This window comes from Tetrao urogallus (genome assembly GCF_951394365.1).
Source record: "Tetrao urogallus genome assembly, chromosome: 24".
NCBI classification, from domain to species: domain Eukaryota; kingdom Metazoa; phylum Chordata; class Aves; order Galliformes; family Phasianidae; genus Tetrao; species Tetrao urogallus.
In genome coordinates, this window is record NC_136837.1 from 3,334,681 (window position 1) to 3,352,358 (window position 17,678).

At 50.0% G+C, this 17,678-nt stretch overlaps 1 protein-coding gene across 1 annotated transcript; it reads left to right on the forward strand.

Moving 5' to 3' along the window:
• Positions 1-13,150: 13,150 nt before the first annotated feature.
• ELK4 (ETS transcription factor ELK4) lies at positions 13,151-17,395 on the forward strand (the record flags this gene model as incomplete). Its single annotated transcript, XM_079546299.1, has 4 exons — positions 13,151-13,360; positions 14,679-15,602; positions 16,570-16,686; positions 17,297-17,395. The coding sequence occupies exons 1-4, from the start codon at positions 13,154-13,156 to the stop codon at positions 17,393-17,395; spliced, it is 1,347 nt and encodes a 448-aa protein (XP_079402425.1). The 5' UTR covers positions 13,151-13,153.
• Positions 17,396-17,678: the final 283 nt, after the last annotated feature.

The window sequence follows — 17,678 nt, forward strand, 5'->3', positions numbered from 1 at the left end:
CAGCAGCACCAGCAGCAAAGCCCTTTTTTCACGTGCTGAAGGAGCATCTGTGTGCAGAGACACCGACGTGCGTGGATGCGGGAGAGCTGCATGCATTGGCTGGGGGGAGCGCTGCGACTTGCAGCTTGCTGACGTCCTCTTTGTATTTAACTTCTGGTTAATTAAAGGCCAACTCTTTGCTACCCGTGCCAGCTTGCCAAGCTTTTGCAAACATCTGGGAGGGAATTAGGTGCTTATACAAACAAAGAATGAACGTCAGGAGTTCCAGCGAGGCGCTGTGTCCCTCCTACGTGGCTTTGCCTGCGTGTCTCAGGCTGATGTTTGATGCCTGCAGGCTCTTTGCGACTCAGTGTTTGTGCCATTATTCCATTGTGCTTCCAGGGCAGGATTTTGTGTCCTTGTGTCGAGCTGCTGCTTTGGTGAGGAGAGTTGGGATGTACCCAGAAGAAGGGCGGGGAAATGGGCCAAACCCTGTTCCCCCACCTAAAGCTGAGCCTAAACTCCTTGGTTTATTCCTCACCTAGGATGTTTGGGGCTACAAGCATCAAAAAGAAGGGTCTGCTTCCCCTGAGTCTTTTCCTGTGTGCAAGCCACAGCTAATGGAACTCTGCTTTGGCTTCCAGCAAGTTGCTCTGTTTTTTAGGAGCTGCTGCATGTTTTTTTTAGGAGAACACCTGCATTGCTTTCCAGGTCCCCAGGCACTTGAGCAGGGGTTACAACAGAAAGCACTGGAGCTGCTTAACTCCGGAGCCAAGCCTTCCCCAAAGGTCTGGGAGGGCTGGATTCTGGACGCTGGCTGAAACTCCTCCGTCCTTGGCTAGGTGTGGATAAGTCTGAGCAGAAAGCTGCTGCCTGCAGCGGGGTTTCTTTCCGTGGGAGCTTGTAGCACCCGTGACCTCAGCCACAGCTCTCCCCTATGGGGCACACAGGTGGCACTGAACGCTCCTGCTGCCGCCCCGTGCCCAAGAAACACCTCCTGAGCGATCGTAACACTGAGCTCTGAATGACCAGCCAGGGCAGGCAGGTATGCAAGGGCCTATTTTTGGTTGCCTTTTGTGTTGGTGGATTTTTACCTGACCAGGAATTCACTAAATGCCCTTTCCTTGAGGGCTTTCTCCAGGGGCTGCGTGCCAACGTGACTCATGCCCGTCTCGTGCTTTCATCTGCCCTTCTTTGCTCCTCTCCCTCATCCAGACTCTCCCAGCACACTCCCTGTTCGTTTTGGACCTGCCCCATCCTGCCTCCCTCTGTTTGCAGCCGAAGGCAACTGGGAAAGGCACTTTTCCAAACCGGAGCAAGAAGAGCCGTGCCTCAGCCTTCGTGCCAGGCACTTCTCCCTCCTGCAGCAGCTATTTGCTGAGCAGACGCACGGGGTGGATCTGCCATGGAAGACGGGGCTGGGAGTGCTGGCGGTGCTGGCTTGCTGCTCACCTGGTTTGTTTTGCCATCTCTTTTAAGCAGACCGCAAAGGGAGGGGAGAGATTTTTATAAAATAAAATACTCCAGATGCATATCTCTTGAGCAATGTGTGTTATAGTCTCACCTGCTTCCCTCTGGGGACTTGGGATGACTGGCTTAGAAGGTTTACTGAAGGCTCTGTAATTACCCATCCTTTACTCCAGTGAGGATATTACTGTGCAGCAGAAACGCTTTGTGAAAGTGCAGATGAGAGCTGTGGCAATGGGAGGAACGAGGAAGAGGGGACCCTTCTGCCTTCCCACAGATAAAACTATGCTGGAGGTGCTGAGAAGCATCTCATACATGTGTCACTGGGGCTGCCGGGTCATACCCCAGCTCTGTGCTGAGCTGGGCTGCATGTCTGCCATGCTGGTGATGGGAGGAGATGGGAGGATCCTCTTGCAGTGAGAAGGCTGTTGGGTTGCTAAGCGCTGCTCTTTAGGAAATTAAATGCAAGCAGGCAGGAGTTGTAGCAGGGCAGGATGTGGGAAGAGCACAAAGAGAAATTCAGGCAATGTTTCTAAATCTGTCCGCCTGGATACAGGGATGAATTTACTCTGGATATAGCAGCAGGCAGCGCCGGCCCCACGCTGCAGCCCACGGCAGCACGGCTGTCCCAGGGCGTGCAGGAGGGACGTGGAGGATGATGCTGTGCAAGGGGCTGAATAGGGGGCTCTGCTGTGTGTTGGGTGCCTGGTGAGGGCAGATTTCTGCTATAAACCCATCAGGTTGATGACCAGCACCATCAAGGCCTCTCCAACAAGCTGGAACATCTCAATGAGGTGGGCAGCAACATCCGGACCTGCTGTCCCCATGGTTGCATGATGAGCTTTCGTTGTGTCTGTCCCCGCTGTGTCCAGGCAGGAGGTGTGAGGTCCATGGGATTGTTAGGGCTGGACAAGAGGGGACTGATGGGGGTCCTCATGGTGGCCCTGCAGCTCCTATGGCAGCCTGTAGCTTCTTATAGGGGAGCTCTGCTCCCAGCACCATCTCAACCAACCACACGTGATGCAAAGTCAGAGCCATGCAGTGAGATTTCTCTTTTTCAGGTGATTTTGCAATCTCTGCGCTTCTCCTCTTGGGCTGCCTGGTGTTTTCCTACAGCCAACAGCTACATTTCACTTCCCAGCTTTGTCCTTGCCTCCAGCTTGGCAACAATTCAGATAAAATGGTGGGCACGGTGGGGATGGTTGGACTTGGTGGTCTTTTCCAACCGTAACGATTCTATGACATCTGAACGTCTGTACCCCAACACAACCGACCTTCACCAGCAGCCCCTCTCTGACTTCTCTTTTTGCTGTCTCTTCCCCTTTAAAACACTGTTGCTTGAGTGCTTCTTTTTAAAGCATCTTTACGTATGAGCTTTTTCTAAGACCTGCCTGCTTGCCTGCGCTATTTCATCCCATCCCTTTGTCCTACATATTTTCCCCCTTGTGATGTTGTCTAAGATGGGAACAAACCCACGTTCGCTTGCAAACCCACGGCAGGGGAAGCAGAACAAAATGAGAGTTGCACAAAGCAGGAAATTTATTCTCCCTCTCTAGGAAAGACCCTTTGGGGCTGTTTCTCAGTGAAGCTGTCACAGGCACTGAGCTGCAGCTGAGGCCACGTAGATGGCAGGGCACAGTGCAGGAGGGTTTTGTGTGCTGGGAGAGCCCGCAGTGCCTTTTGGGGTGCAGCTCACACATGGTTTCCTATCAGAGCACGGAAATTTGGGGGCAGATATTATGCTGATGGTAAGTGGAAGGGGTTGGGGCAGAAAGCAGCCGGATCCAGGAGCTCTGAGCAACATGTGTGAACCCGGGTGCTCCTCCTTCCCCAAACAAATGGATTGAGCTCTGTTTGAGGTACACATGAGCAGATGTTGGCAAACCTCCCATCTGTGACCCTACAGGAAGAGTCTGAGAGAGCGCAGGACTCGTCTTTATTTTCCTCTTTCTTTGTTTCTCTGGCTCGTGGTGGTGGAAGGAGCCCAAGCTCCAAACAGAGCAAGCAGTCAGCATGGAGCCCAAGGGAGCCCAAGGTTTGTTAGCACATCACTTGTGGAGCATGAGTTGTGTTTGAGTCACCTGTAGTGCAGGGGATGCAGTGCTTCCCCTCCCTGCCCACTCTTTTTCACACTCCCTGTCAGATGGAGTAGTGTACATGTGTCAGTAAATAGATAATGGTCAGCAGCTTGGTTTAAAAGCTTCCCTTCTTCCCATGCTTTGCAGAAGGACCCTGTGCTTCATCCCTGTAAGCTGTGGTCAGATGACACCTTGAGTGACACCTCAGGTTCTGTGGTGCCAGGATTCCCTGAGCTTCATTATATTCCTGGCTTTCGCCTTCCTTTCCATCTCCTGTACCTTGAGCAGTAAATGCTATTACAGGGATTGTGAAATAAAACGTCGTTCCCCACCTTGGTCCTTTCACTTCATTTGAGTGGGACCAGCTGAAGGAGATGGGTTGTAACAACACAGAACTTGCCTTCAGAGCAACAGCACTGGTTGCAACTGGAGGTGCTTGGGCTTAGCTGGGATCTCAGCTACGCCTTCTTGTGTGTTTGGGGTGATGGCACATCCCAAACAAAAAATGAGCAGCAGTCAGGTTTGTGAGAAGGCAATTAGGTGAAATGTGCACGGAGGACTTTGTACAAACACATCTCACCTCTTGCTGGCACGTATCTGGAAAGCTGAGGGTTGCATGTTTTGGCATGCGTGGTGTTTGACAGTGGAGTGCAGCTTAGTTTTTTGTTTTCCTCTGCCAGTGGGTGGGAATCTTGAGGCTGTGTGTGCGTTGGGGAGAGCTCTGCCTTTGTGGCATTTCACTGCTGCTCCCAATGCCAAATCCAACGGAGAAATCTCCGCTCTCCAACTGGTCCACAGTGTGCTTTCTTAGGGCTTAACTCAGGGCAATCACCACTCATCTGTGTGCTGATACAGGCCAAGGCAACAAGCAGCAGCTGACCACAGTGGGCAGTTTCCTGGGGATTGAAGTGTGTGCATGGGCTGCTTTAATGAGCTTCAGTGTGATTAAGGCTCCTGCTGTGTGCGTTGCTGTCTGCTCTCTGTGATCCCCCATCACTTCTGCTCAGCCCTAGGAGTGCTTGTAGGGTTGTGCTTTTGCTACTGGAATGAGAACCACGGGAAAGGTGTGGGAATAGAGGATGTCTGCAGGGAGTGATCCAGGCGGGCTTTCCCAAGCGGAGCAGATGATCTCAGTGGTCTTTTCATAGTAGAATCAGAGTAGTATCATTTGAGTTGGAAAGGACCTTTAAATTAACTTTCCTGTAATGAGCAGGGACATCAACAGCTAGGTCAGGTTGCTCAGAACCCATCCAGCCTGACCTTGAACATCTCCAGAGGCTCAATATCCACCGCCAATCTGTGCAACCTGTTCCAGTGCTTCACTACACTTATTAGAAAAAAAGCTTTTCTCTCACATCCAATTTAACTGTCCCTCCCTTTAGTTTGAAATCATTTCTCCTTGTCTTATCAGAACAGATTCTGCTAAAGAGTCTGTCCCCTTCTTTTTTATTGTCTCTGTGAGGACAGTTGCCTTTAATCTTAACAAGAAAGGCAGTGGTCACAGTGCAGTAATAAGGAATAGCTTAGCTTTCCAAAGATCAGGGCTCACCAGAAACTCCAAAAGGAGATGATTTCCAAGTAGAGATACTTCCCTATTTGTTACCAGCCCTAAATGAAATCAGAGGGGATTAGTTAGGAGACCCAGGGTCCACCCCTTCTGCTGGCACAGTGAATGCCTCTCCTCTGTGCTCCCAGGGTTGGCCATAAACAACCATTTCCAACCCTAATGGTTCGAAGCGGCCTCATGCTGTGCCTGAGCTCGGGCAGAACTGTTGTTGTGTGGGTTATGCATCACAGGCAGCTCTCCTCATCACCACTACCGGCACTGGAAGAGCTGATGGCATTGGGCTGCCCTGCTGGACCTCTCTTGGTAGAGGTGAGCTGTGTCCCTGCAGCTCTTCCTGTTCCGTAACCCCTTGGAAAAGTTTTGTTTTTTTCTCCCAACCTTCTTCATTTGGGGGTACACCTTCAGCCTTTCTGGTTTAGGAATGCCTCCATCTCCCCTCTGCCACATCTCTGCCCGGAAAACCGACAGTGTCACAGGGATTTCTTTGTTTTAAACTTATTTCCAAGTTTACTTTCCGCTCGAGCAGCTCGGGCATCCCGCCCCGGCCGTGACCGGGTCCCTTCTCTCTCCCGTGAGCAGCGGGGCTCAACCCAGCGAGAGGCGGCAGCGTTGGAACCGGCTTGCGGGCACATGGCTGCGAGCACGGGGCGGCGCGGACTACACTTCCCATGGGGCATTGCGGCGGGTGGGCGGTTCCCTCTTCCCCTATTGGTCAGCGTCGCCCCCGCTCTGCGCGGGGATTGGTCGCCGCCTTCGGACCCTCCGCGTCCCTCAGCGGAGCCGTGGGCGGAAGTGTGGCGTACGGCGGCCGCGGTGGCTCCGCGGCGTTGAGGTTGGCGCTTCGCGTCCCGCCATGTAACGCGCCGCCGCTCCCCGCCGCCTCCTCCCGTTCTACCGCACCGCTGTCCTTCGCTGCTCGCCCGGCTCCTCCCTCTCAGGGATGGGGGTCCGGCGCCCGGCCCGCCGAGGGGGCTCCCGGCCATGAAGGGCGGCGGGGGGGCCGCTCCCAGCACCTGCCCGCCGCGACGGGACCGCGACGTCCGGGGATCGGCGGGGCTCCTCCTCGGTGAGCGCTGGGGGGCGGCGGGGGGACCTGGGGGGGAGCGGTGCTGGGGGGGCAGCCGGCTGGGGGGGGGGGGGGGGGTCAGGAAGTCGGGAAGGGAAAGCGGCGGTGCGGGGTGGGGGGAGGGGGTGTTTGGGTCCGTTTTCTGTCCCTTTTCTGTCCGACCCGCTTTGAACGCGGCTCTGGGAATCGCGGACCCGCCGTACCGTTGTGCTGTTGGGGATTCCGACGTTTGCGGTGCTGTGAGTTGAGAGGAGGCTGCAGTTCCATCCGACGCTCTGCGTTCGGGTTTTTATATTTTATCTTATATATTTTTTCTTTTTTTTTTTTTCCCCCTCCCAACTCCTCCACGGTTTCCCTCAGCCTTTTCTCCTCTCCTCTCCTCGCCAGATGGGCGGATGCTGCCCACATCAATGGGTGAATCCGTGGAGAAAGTATGCAAATCCGCTGTTGCTCGTGTTATTTGCACGCCTCTTTACACCCGTCCAGCTTTATGCACCCATTACACAACGCTCACCTCCTTTGAACGGCCAAAGCTTCCTCCAACCCGCTCCGTTCTACAGCCTGCCCCATCGCACTGGGGGCCACGCAGCATCAGCTCAGCTCGGCTGCTTTGTTTTTGAAGCAGCCACAGAGAGAACCGTAGAACTGCACGCTTTGGGTGCAGAGTTTGGTCATTAGCGTTGCTTTCTTCCCCCCCCTTAATCTGCCTGCACCAGCACAGCCCTCCCTACAAACTGCGCCGTCGTGATTTCGGCCTGCCTGTTTATTTTTAGGGTCCCAGAGCCTGTTTGGAGAGAGGAGTTGTTCCATCGTCATAGCAACCGGGCTGAGTGTATTATAAACATTATGAAAGGAAACCTTTTCCATCTTAAATGAGGCTTCCTGTCGCTAATAAGGTTAGGGTCAGCAGAATGCATGGGACCTGTTGTTTGGGGCTCAGTGATGCGCAGGCCTGCCCAGCAGGGATGCTGTTGTGCGGTGCTATCGAAGCCAGTGTCATCTGCTGTTGGTAAACATTCCCTTCAGCCCGTTGTGGTGGCAAATAAGGAGGAAGCAAGCGTGTAATCTACTTAAAGAGGCATTTTCGTCGAAATACGTGTTTCTGTGGCTTACTCAGAAACAGTCACGTCAGTGATAGAAACCAATCACAGGCTCTGCGTTGGTTTAAGTTTGCCATTCTATTTGTCCTGAGCACGCAGCTGAGAGGTGGAGACCAGAAAATGCTCACTTGGGGGGTAGGAAGGTCTCATTTTTTTTTTTCAGACAGGAGGTAAAATGATGAAACAAAACAGCGATGAAACAAGCAGCTCCCAAAGCTCAAAATGTTTTCTGACGCCTTGATTTCTTATAAACGCGCGGCTCAGTTTTTGAGCCAAGAGTGCAAAATGGAGTGCAGCATTTGGTTTAAGTAAATAGGACTGCTGGACTTGGAGAGGGATGAGGTGAGGGAAGCTGAGGAGCAGTGCTTATCGAGAGGACATCCTCTGGTGCTTCCTTCCCACTGCTTCCTGCCCTGAGAGCTGTGCTGCTTTTTCCTGCCAGGGCTGAGGGAGGGCTGCAACCTGTTGGAGCCTGGAGTTGTTTTCTCACTGTTCTTTCTTATTCTAACCTGCTTTTTGTGGTCTGAATGCTCCTTGGAACGAGTTTCTATGTACTTAGTGATGGAGGCACCGAGTTGGCAAGCTGCAGGTTTAGGTGAATTCCTTACATGCAGCAACTTTGGGCTTTTGGCTTTGGGAATGAAGCTACCAAGACAGCGACAGAAGGAGTTAAGGAGGCCTTACAGTGTTTCTGGTGAGGGATGGATGCTGTTGCCAGCCCCCCCTTGGGGGGGGGGGAAGCTGACTTTTGGTTTTGTATGCACTAAAATTAATCGAAATTGATAAAGTGCTGAAGGTAAGAGTTGAGGTGAATCACTTTCCCAGGGGCTTGCAAGTGTTTCCTGAAAGATTTGTTGGTAGTGGGGTATTTCAAGTGCTGCGCTAATGAAACTGTTGCTTGATTGTGTGTTGATGACTGCTTAATTAGGTATTTCATCAGTGATGTTGCAGCTCTTGTCCTTTTACTACAATAAAAGGAGTAGGGGGAATAGAGTGGCTATTTACTTGTTGTTTTGGCTGCAGACACCCAACTGCCTGATCTTACCTTGAGGTTAACCCTGTCTGGGCCTGTGACCTCCAGAGATCTCCTTTAATCTCAGTGCTTCGTGTTGCTTTTTTATTTGTTTGTTTGTTTTCCTGGAACAGCCATCAAAGGCCGTGTCTGTGCAGGAGTGTTTCACAACGTGGCGTGGCGGGGGGGAGGTTTATTGTCTGCACATTCCTCCTGTTTGCACGCCGTGGCCATCTTCAGCCATTAGAAACACTGGGGAATGGCACAGTGCAGCCCAGGCAGCTCAGCTTTCTGTCTGTGTGCAGAGTGCCCATGCAAAGCAAGGCAGCAAGTGCAGCTTCCTGTCACGACGCAAGGGCTTCGTCTGCACACCTGCTGCACGTCTGACTGCACTGTTAGCACGAGGTCCCAAAAACCACCTCTAACTTATAGCTGCTGTTTTATTAGAATGATTTTTGAGCAGGAGCACGTGCAGAGTGGTTTCGCTCCCTCCCGGCAGACGGCTGTGCCTTGTGGTCGGTGCACAAATACGCAGCGCTGGTTTTGTTGCTGGCAATCTTTGAGCAGCATCTTTTGTGGCATTGTCACCCGGCGGCTCTGCTGCTGCTCCAATGCTCCTCTGCCGGTCTTTGGAGATGCTGCTTTTGTGCCACTGTGTCTGGGCAGCCGTGTGGATGCCAATGGAGTGCCTGCAGGTGATGGCTTCGTCCTCGCCGTGCGGGACAGCCTTCTTCCTCCCTCTCCTTTGCACTGTGTGTTGCCTGTGTGGGGGATTCTGACGAGGTTGCAGCCCTGACTGCTGTAATCAGTCCATCTGCAGAAGTCATCAGCCTGCAGCTGCTGATAAGGAAACATGCCGAGGCGAAGGATTACTCGAGCTGTTCTCAGGGCTGAGTCAAACACAGGAAATGTGCCAGAAGACCTCGAAGATGGTGGGGGGGGGGGGGGGGGGGGGGGGGGGGGGGGTGAGGGTGGGATACAGACCTGCCTTGCTGGAGCTCCCCTGGGTTCCGCCTCCCTCGGGGCTGAATGCTGAAGGTTGTTCTGCAACAGTGAGTAAATCTGTGGCCGCAGCACAGATTGCCCTGTGCCACTTCCGAAGCCGTGCCACCCAGCAATCGCGCGCTGCCTGCCGCAAACGATGCGGAGCCCCGAGGCTCTGCAATCGCACGGATTGTGGCATAGATGGATGAGAAGTTGCTGGAAAAGATGCGTATCTCGTGTCCCAGCTCTCATGTAAACGTGAGGCTTTGTACCTTTGTCAAGGCCTCAAACAGAGCGGCAGCAACACGAGAAAGCTCCGCTTTGCAGCGCTCCTATTTAGAAAAGTGCAGCCAAATGCTGTCAGCTCCTCTGTGTACTGTGTACTTCAAGGGTCATCTGTAGGCGTCAGAGAAGATCTCAAGACAATAATAGTGCTCTATTTTAGCATACTCATTACAAAGTATAACTGCCCTCTGCCTCTAGCAACTATTTTTTCCTCGTACTCAAATGGTGCAGAAGTGGGAAGGCTGTTGTCATAAACAGTGCTGTTGCCTGTCTGCCTAATTCCCTCTTTGTCTTTTCATGTGAGACCTTTTTCCTTCTCCGTGGACTCTTGCAAGGCAAATAACCTTCAGCTGAAAGGCAGTTTTTCAGTGGCGTGCTTGTAATTATCAGCACAATCATCTTGAAGGAAAAGCAATCAGACAAGGAGGCCTTTTCTGCTGACGGGAGCTGTGCTGCAAACTGACGGCTTTCACGGGCAGGGCCGTGCATCTGGAAGAAGTTGAGATGTTCCAGAGGAGCCATAGGAGGAGCAGCATCTCAGCATTGTGAGAGTGGGGTGCTGGGGACCCATCCTCCTGCCCCAGCTGCAGAAGGAGGAATTGATGCTGAATGCATCCTTTGGGTTTTCTGAAGTCACAGGCAGGTCGGCTGCGTTGCTTTTAGTTGTACATCTCTCGTGATGTTTTGGTTTGCTGTTACTTTCTCCCACTTCTTCCTGGAGGAGCAGTTCTTTGTGTTCTCGTGCCTTATCAAGGCAAGTTTAATGAAGGTAAATTAGATGTGCCTTTGTTCATAGCACCACGTTCTCCTGTAGATGTGCTACTCTTCCCAAGTTGCTCCAGGTCTCCGAAGGGACAGGTTGGACCTGCCCACCTGTACCACTGCTTTAGCCAGGTTGCAGGGTTATTATTTCCCTTTCTATCTAATCAGGACAAGCTCCTGGATGCATTCAGGTGTCGCTCCGTTGTTTCCTGTAGGTGTGTGCAATAAATAATGAATGAAGAGGGGCGTTCATCTGCAGCACAACCTGTCCGTGCGCCATGCCGTGCTGCGTCCTTGATGAAATGATGGAAGGAATGGCACAGAGTGCTGAAACCTGTGACTCCAGGAGTGTTGGTAGCAGCTGGATTCATCTGATGTTTGCTGTAGTCATGGCTGTGCCCCTGGGGGGGGGGATTCCTTCAGCCATAAGGCTGTGCTGTATGTAGAGATTGTGGTGCCAGCGAGGAGCCCTGCTGTTGTTCTGCTGCTCAGGACAACGCGGCACATTGCTCTGAAGGTGGCTTTTAACAAATCTGTCCTTCTGTTCAATCCAGGCCGTGCTGCTGTTTGTGCCAGGGGAGCACAGTCGTGTCGGCGGTGTGCATCTCAGCTCTGCTCCAGCCATAAGCCAGGCATTGATGTGACTGCAGTAAGGTTGGAGAGCTTTCCGATAACGACAGCAAAGTGCTTCTTGCTAAAGGAAAGCACAGCACTGAAATTACACGGCGTTTCAATTCGGGGATGCAATCATCACAGGTTTTTAGGAGGAGAAAAAGCCTTTGCCTCCCTGATATTGTCCTGCTAATCTAATTTCTGTGTGATTGCCTCCCGTTGCATCGCTCGGCGCTGTTTGCTGCAGTGCTGCTTATGGGCCTTTGAAGCTGCTGCAGATGAACGTAGCGTGGGAATAATCACTCAACTTCATTTTCCTGCTCTTTCTCTGCTAACACTTATCATGGGTATTGACAGCTCTGTAGAATGGTAGAATCAAGTCCTTATGTCTACACAACACCCCGTGCGTGTGCATCATCCTGACAGGATAATGAGGCTGTGCTGGTGATGCTCGGTAGGAAATGGCATTGGCAAAGTGCACAGCAGAGAGCTGGAATGGCTTTAACTCCATTCCCTGCCCCACAGCTCCGTGCTGCAGGACCAGCTCAGCAGCTGATGTCTTCTTAGAGTGCTCAGCAATTAATTTGGGCAAGCGCAGAGCTGTACTCATCAGTAATTAACGAGGAAAGCACCTTAGGCCAGCATAACTGGGTGGTGTGGGTGTCCTTCATTTTGAGATTGTTGCCTGTAATTGCAGCAATTTAACCCAGTTGATCAATGTAACATCGTGTCAGTGTGCCATCAGGCAGGTATTTGTGAAAACAGGTTAAATGCAATGGGCTCTGCCCAAAAAGAATACCTGCCCCGGGGCACCTGATTTAAAATAGGAATGCTGGGTCCTGTGTAAACTGTCAGCAGTAATCCTTTTTCAGGGCTGACTGGATTCTGAGGCTCTGACATGTAGACTGTTCTCTTCCTTATTTAGGGCTGGCTAAGTGCTGGGCAGTAACGAGATTGGAATAAAGGCTTTGGTAATGAGGACAAACTGGCAGTCCTGCCTGGATCTCAAACTTAGCCCTGCGTGCGCGTGGACCTCAGCAACACGGACACGAGTCCTTGCTGGGGCTGTGAGCCTTCAGAGCCTCCTCCTGCCAACAGCACTTGGTGTCTAAAGCTGCTCTCACCCCAGTAGGAGCCCCTGTGCCATTTAGGTTGGCCTTTATGGAGGGTTGGGGCAGGGGGAAATGCGGCAGGGCGCGCATCCAGCGTAGATCTTTGGGAAGGCTCTTATTGCAGAGCAGCCCTGTTTGTTTTTGTTACACTGGAAGAAGTTGAAGCTGTACGGAGAGAAGCCACGTGTTCTGGGATAAGAGAATCCATATGGGATGCTGCATGAATATAATTCTAGCTGTTTTAGTTCACAGCCTGCTTTCTAATTCCTCTGTACGGGCAGGATTATTGGTGTTGCACTTAAATTTTGGTGGAAGCATCACCTCATACAGGCTGATGCAGTCAGGGAATGACCTCCATCTCTGTACTGGTGACTGTACATCCCTCCTGTACTGTACATCCCTGACTGTACATCCCTCCTGCAGTGCAGGAGAACTGTGCTGCAGTGACACTGGTCCTAAAAGACCTCAGCCTTGAAAACTTGAAAAGCCAAGTCGGTGCTTGAAACTGTATTTGCTTCTTTGTTTTTAATTTGCTTAATTTCTTATGAAAGGGGTGAAAATTGCAGAAGAAAGATGGGAGAGCAGGCTGGGGGTTGGTTGGGAGGGACGTTGGAAATGTGAACTGAAGGAAGGTTGGGTTGTTCTTCACAGTGACATCTTCAGGCAGCTGGAGGAGGAGGCTGCAGGTGAGTGGGTGAGAAAGAAGGAGGAGGTTTGATCTCACCTGGGTGCACCTGAGCTGTTCCTCAATACAACTCAGAATGGGTGAACGCGGAACAACTAAGAATTGGGGTGGTTTTCTTTTTGGGTTGGTTTTTTGTTGTTTTTTTTTTTTTTTTTTTTTTTTGGGTAATGACTCATTGCAACTTACCCAAAATGACCTGATTTAGTTAAATGAGGCTAAATATAACCCATGTGAAAAGGACTGACATGTGGGAGGAGACGATAGCAGTTGGCTCTCAGCCTCCCTGTTCTGCAGGGAACATCTTTCACGACTGGTGACTAATAATTTTTTACTCTTGCTGCCTTTGGAAATAACATCTCTGTGCCCTCACCCTCCTTCTAGGGAGACGCCGAAGATGCACAGTTCCTAATGTGTTGCCTTGTCTCTGCGTTTCAGCTTACTGCTATGGACAGTGCTATCACCCTGTGGCAGTTCCTCCTCCAACTCCTGAAAGAGCCTCAGAACAAGAATATCATCTGTTGGACCTCCAATGACGGGGAGTTCAAACTGCAGCAGGCAGAGGAGGTGGCCAGACTGTGGGGAATCCGCAAGAACAAACCCAGCATGAACTATGATAAACTCAGCCGTGCTCTCAGATACTATTATGTGAAGGTAACAGAGGCCATAAATCCACCTGAAATCCTTATCCATCTTACCAGCTTCTGCCTAATGAGCTTTGTTTCCTTTTTCATTCTGTTCAAGGGGAGAGGTGTCACTTCTGGCTCCAAGAGTTCAGTGAGGTGCACTGACTCAAGTTCAGAGGTTTTTCTTTTTCCCCTTGTTTATCCTCATGCCTGCTTCCTCCCCAGTGGTTATTTTCTAAGTTTCTGGATGGCTTTATGCAAGATTGTTTTCCTCTTTAATGTATGCCTTTGCTATCATCCTTCTGTGAGTAATCTCCTTTCCAAGCACTGAAACCTTTTCTGTAATGATCTCTATGAAGGAGCTATCAAAAGAGGGATTTCCAGCATGGCAGCTCACAGGTTCTTTGTTTTCATTCTTGTGTTCAGAAATGCACCTCTACTGAGGAGACTGAGTTTAGTCCAGCAGGGTGAGGTGCTTCTCTTCTGAAGCTGATGTCTCTTCAAAGAACTTGTAAGAACACGAGTGGTGTCAAAAAGCTGAACCAGAACCACAGTGTGGGATTGCTGCCTTCATTTCAATAACCTTCCAGTAAGCCATTTATCCCACAAATGTTGTTATGTGGGTGTATGAGATTAAAAAAAAGAAAAAAAAAAGGTTTCTGAAGAAGCTGTCAGTTTGTGGGGTGCAGTGCTTGGAGTTTAAGACTGGGCAGCACAGTTTCCTTCATCTGGCTTTGCACCATGAGGTCTCACTAATAACAACTGTACAGTAAATCAGCATCCTCTGTGGCCCAAATTGTGTGTGGCATTTTGGTGAGGAGCTAAGCAAGTTTGACAGAGTTTGTGATATTAAGATAACTGATAAGCCCACGTTCTGCTGAACAGTTCAGCTGCTTTCTTTTATTACCATCCCACTAAGAATAAGGGTGCTTTGATTTAATGTATTAGGCATCAATTCTACAAACCTTGCAAGCTTTAATCTTGTATGTTCTCCTCTCAGATTATGCTTGCAGTGCCCAGAGCAGAGACCTTAACTTCAGTGATGGTGTCTTTGTTTCCTAGCAGATCATCTTAAGTATTTGAAACAGAATTGCTCTGCTGTCTTAGGGTTTGCTGTGGGTGCATTGAGGTCAGGTTGAGCCTCACCTGTGTGTCTGTGAGCTCTGGAAATGATACATTGGCAGGAAAACTGAATTGCAAGAATGCAGTGTGTTAAAAACAAAAGAGAAAAGGATTTCTGTTGAAAGATGACAAACTATTGAATTCCTCAGTGTGTTTTAGGCAGAGTTTGTAGCAGGAAAATGAATCTAAAGGGAGGCTGACAATACCTATCTTCTTACCCACAGAATATCATTAAAAAGGTGAACGGTAAGAAGTTTGTGTACAAGTTTGTTTCTTATCCGGAGATCTTAAAAATGGATCCACTTGTCGTGGGCCGGATGGAAGGAGAGCCTGAACTGAGCAGCTTTGCAGAGGTTAGCAGTGCTCCAAAGGACGTGGAGAGCTGCGGGAAGGAGAAGGCTCAGTCGTGTGCGAAATCCTCCAGCCGCAACGACTACATCCACTCAGGCTTGTACTCCTCTTTTACGCTGAACTCCCTGAACTCTTCCAACGTAAAACTCTTCAGGTCCATCAAGATTGAGAATCCGGCTGAGAAACTGACAGAGAAGAAAGCTGCTCAGGATCCAACGCCGTCTGTCATCAAGTTTGTCACCATGCCCTCCAAAAAGCCTTCGTCCGTCCCCCTGGTCGCCACCACTTCAACAGTCTCTGCTACATCCACTGCTTCTGCCACCTCAACTGCATCCTCTCTTCCCATGGGATCAGAAGAAACTCTGCAGACCTTGGAGACTCTCGTTCTCCCCAAGTTAACTATCCCTGAAGCTCCAGCACCTTTGCCAAACTTGACCACCAGCTTTACCCCAACTCCACCTGTATCCTCGGTTTCTCCCGTTCTGCAAGTTCCTTCCACCCCCCCATCGCCGCCCCTGAGTTCTAATCCTGACCTGGACATTGACACGGACATAGAATCAGTGGCTTCTCAGCAGCTGGAGCAGGCTCAGAGCCTTCAGCATCAATCCCCAGAGCCCAAAGAGCAGGATTCATCTGTTCTGGAGAAGGAATTTGCCAATCACCTCTCCAGATCTAAAAAACCCAAAGGGCTGGAGTTGGCTCCTACTCTCGTCATTACAGGCAGCGATCCAAGTCCATTGGGAATACTGAGCCCTTCCCTCCCCACGGCTTCTCTTACTCCAGCACTTTTCTCCCAGGTAATTCCCCCACCTCCTTTATTTTTTTTAAAGTGACAGTAGTGGTTCTGTTACACTGTGAGGCAGTAAGGGAGGGCAGATGAACCAAACCAGCACTGTAAGGATCCTTTGTAAGCATTCCAGAGTGACACTGAATTATTTCCAAAGCATTTCAGGCTCATTCTGAAATCCTTCAGGTTGATTCTGAAATTCCATTAAAAACAGGTGTGTGTTCAGCAGTGTTCTTTCACTTGATTTAGTAGCCGTTAAAACCATAATAATGTGATTTAATGTGATGACAATGGCTGCAGAATTTGGTTGTTCTCAGCGCGTGGGAAAGGAAAGCTTTTGTTCCTCATGGAAAATTTGGAAGAGAACTGAATCCAACTATGCTGTTATATTGTTCTGTATACATTTAATCTCCTTCCTGTAATAAATTGGAGTTAAACTGCAGGGAAACTGCTGATAGAAAATTGAAATGGCTGAAGACAGGAGAAAAACAGCGTGCAGTTGCACTTTTGGAACCCTTCAAAGTGTTTGGCTTGTAAACCTGGAGCATCCAGAGCGTTCAGAAGCTGGGTGTGCATTTCTTTTGTTGTAGCTTACGTCCCCCGTGTCACTCAGTCCGTGTGTGTGTGCCCACTCTGCTCGTTTTAAATTCATAAGCTGAGTTCTCCAAAGTCACTTGCAGGTGCTGTATATGAATTGCAGGAGGAGGCAATTTGCTGTAGGTTACAGCAGGATTTGGCAGCTGCAGGGAGGAGAGCTAAGAAAGGGGAGGAAAAACTGATGGCTGCTGCTGCTGTGGTGGGGTTTGAAGGGAAGAGGAGGAGGTGGGAGGAGGCAGAAGGAGAAAATGGGAGTTCCTAAAATGGGATCCAGCCCTCTGCAGCTGGAGGAGCTGGATGACTGTGGCCAGATTTACATATGCAGTGCATTACTCCAAGTGCAGCTTTCACACGACTGACTGTCTTTGTGTGTTTTGCAGACTCCCATCTTGCTGACCCCAAGTCCCTTGCTCTCCAGTATTCATTTCTGGAGTACCCTCAGCCCAGTTGCTCCTCTCAGTCCTGCAAGGTTGCAAGGTGCTAATACTCTCTTTCAGGTAAGTTCCAGCAAGTTCAGCCCATCTCTGAGCCATACTTGTCAGTGCTTTCTTCAGAAGACCTGTAGGGATCTGTTAGCCCAAGAATCTGATGGCAAGTTTGGGCAGTAATATTTGCTGTTTAATAAGGTGAGGCAGTTAAGTAGTAGGCATTTCATGATATGTCATGAAATATGTCATGCTTTGGTTACTCAGTCTTTCCAAGTTTGAAGTACTAAAAAGTTTCCTTTCATTCAGGGGATCTTTTTGTACCTGGTGCCCTTTTCTCTGCAAACAGCTGATAATTGATTGAAGAACAACGTAGGACTTTGTTTCCCAACAACCTGTATAAAGTCGTTTTCTTGTGATATGACTAATTTAGGACATAGGCAGCGCTCAGTGCAGAGGCTGCAGTCTGTGTCCCTCCTGCAGCACTGGCTGCAATAGCTGGGGTTGTGCAATCTGTGGTGTGGTGGCATTTAAAAAGTAATTAGTCGGGGGAAGACAGGAAGATTCTTTGAAAGGTTTTTTTGTTTGTTTGTTTGTTTCCTGGGGAGCTTCTTTATGCACAGTTAGGGAGGAACATTGAATTAAAATGCCCTTTCTCAACCACTTTTGTTTTGTCTCTTAGTTTCCATCAGTGCTGAACAGTCACGGCCCATTCACACTGTCTGGACTGGATGGACCCTCTACCCCTGGCCCATTTTCCCCTGATCTGCAGAAGACATAGCACACGAACTGGTGGGAAAGGACATATTGGCAAGCAAGGAAAAGAGATGACACTTATATTTAACCACGATTTTTGTAAAAGAGCGATTTATAATTCCACAGAGATTATCAGCAGTCATCATTTTTGCCATTCCCAGATAAAATGCCTTTTTTTGCAAAATTCCTGTTTTTTGAAGACCCAGATTGGTAATGTTTATGCAAATGCCTTAATAGGAGCTGAAGCTCCGGTCTCTTCCCTCCTTGGTTGGAAGACTTCACTATGGTTAAAGGGAGTTTCAATTGGT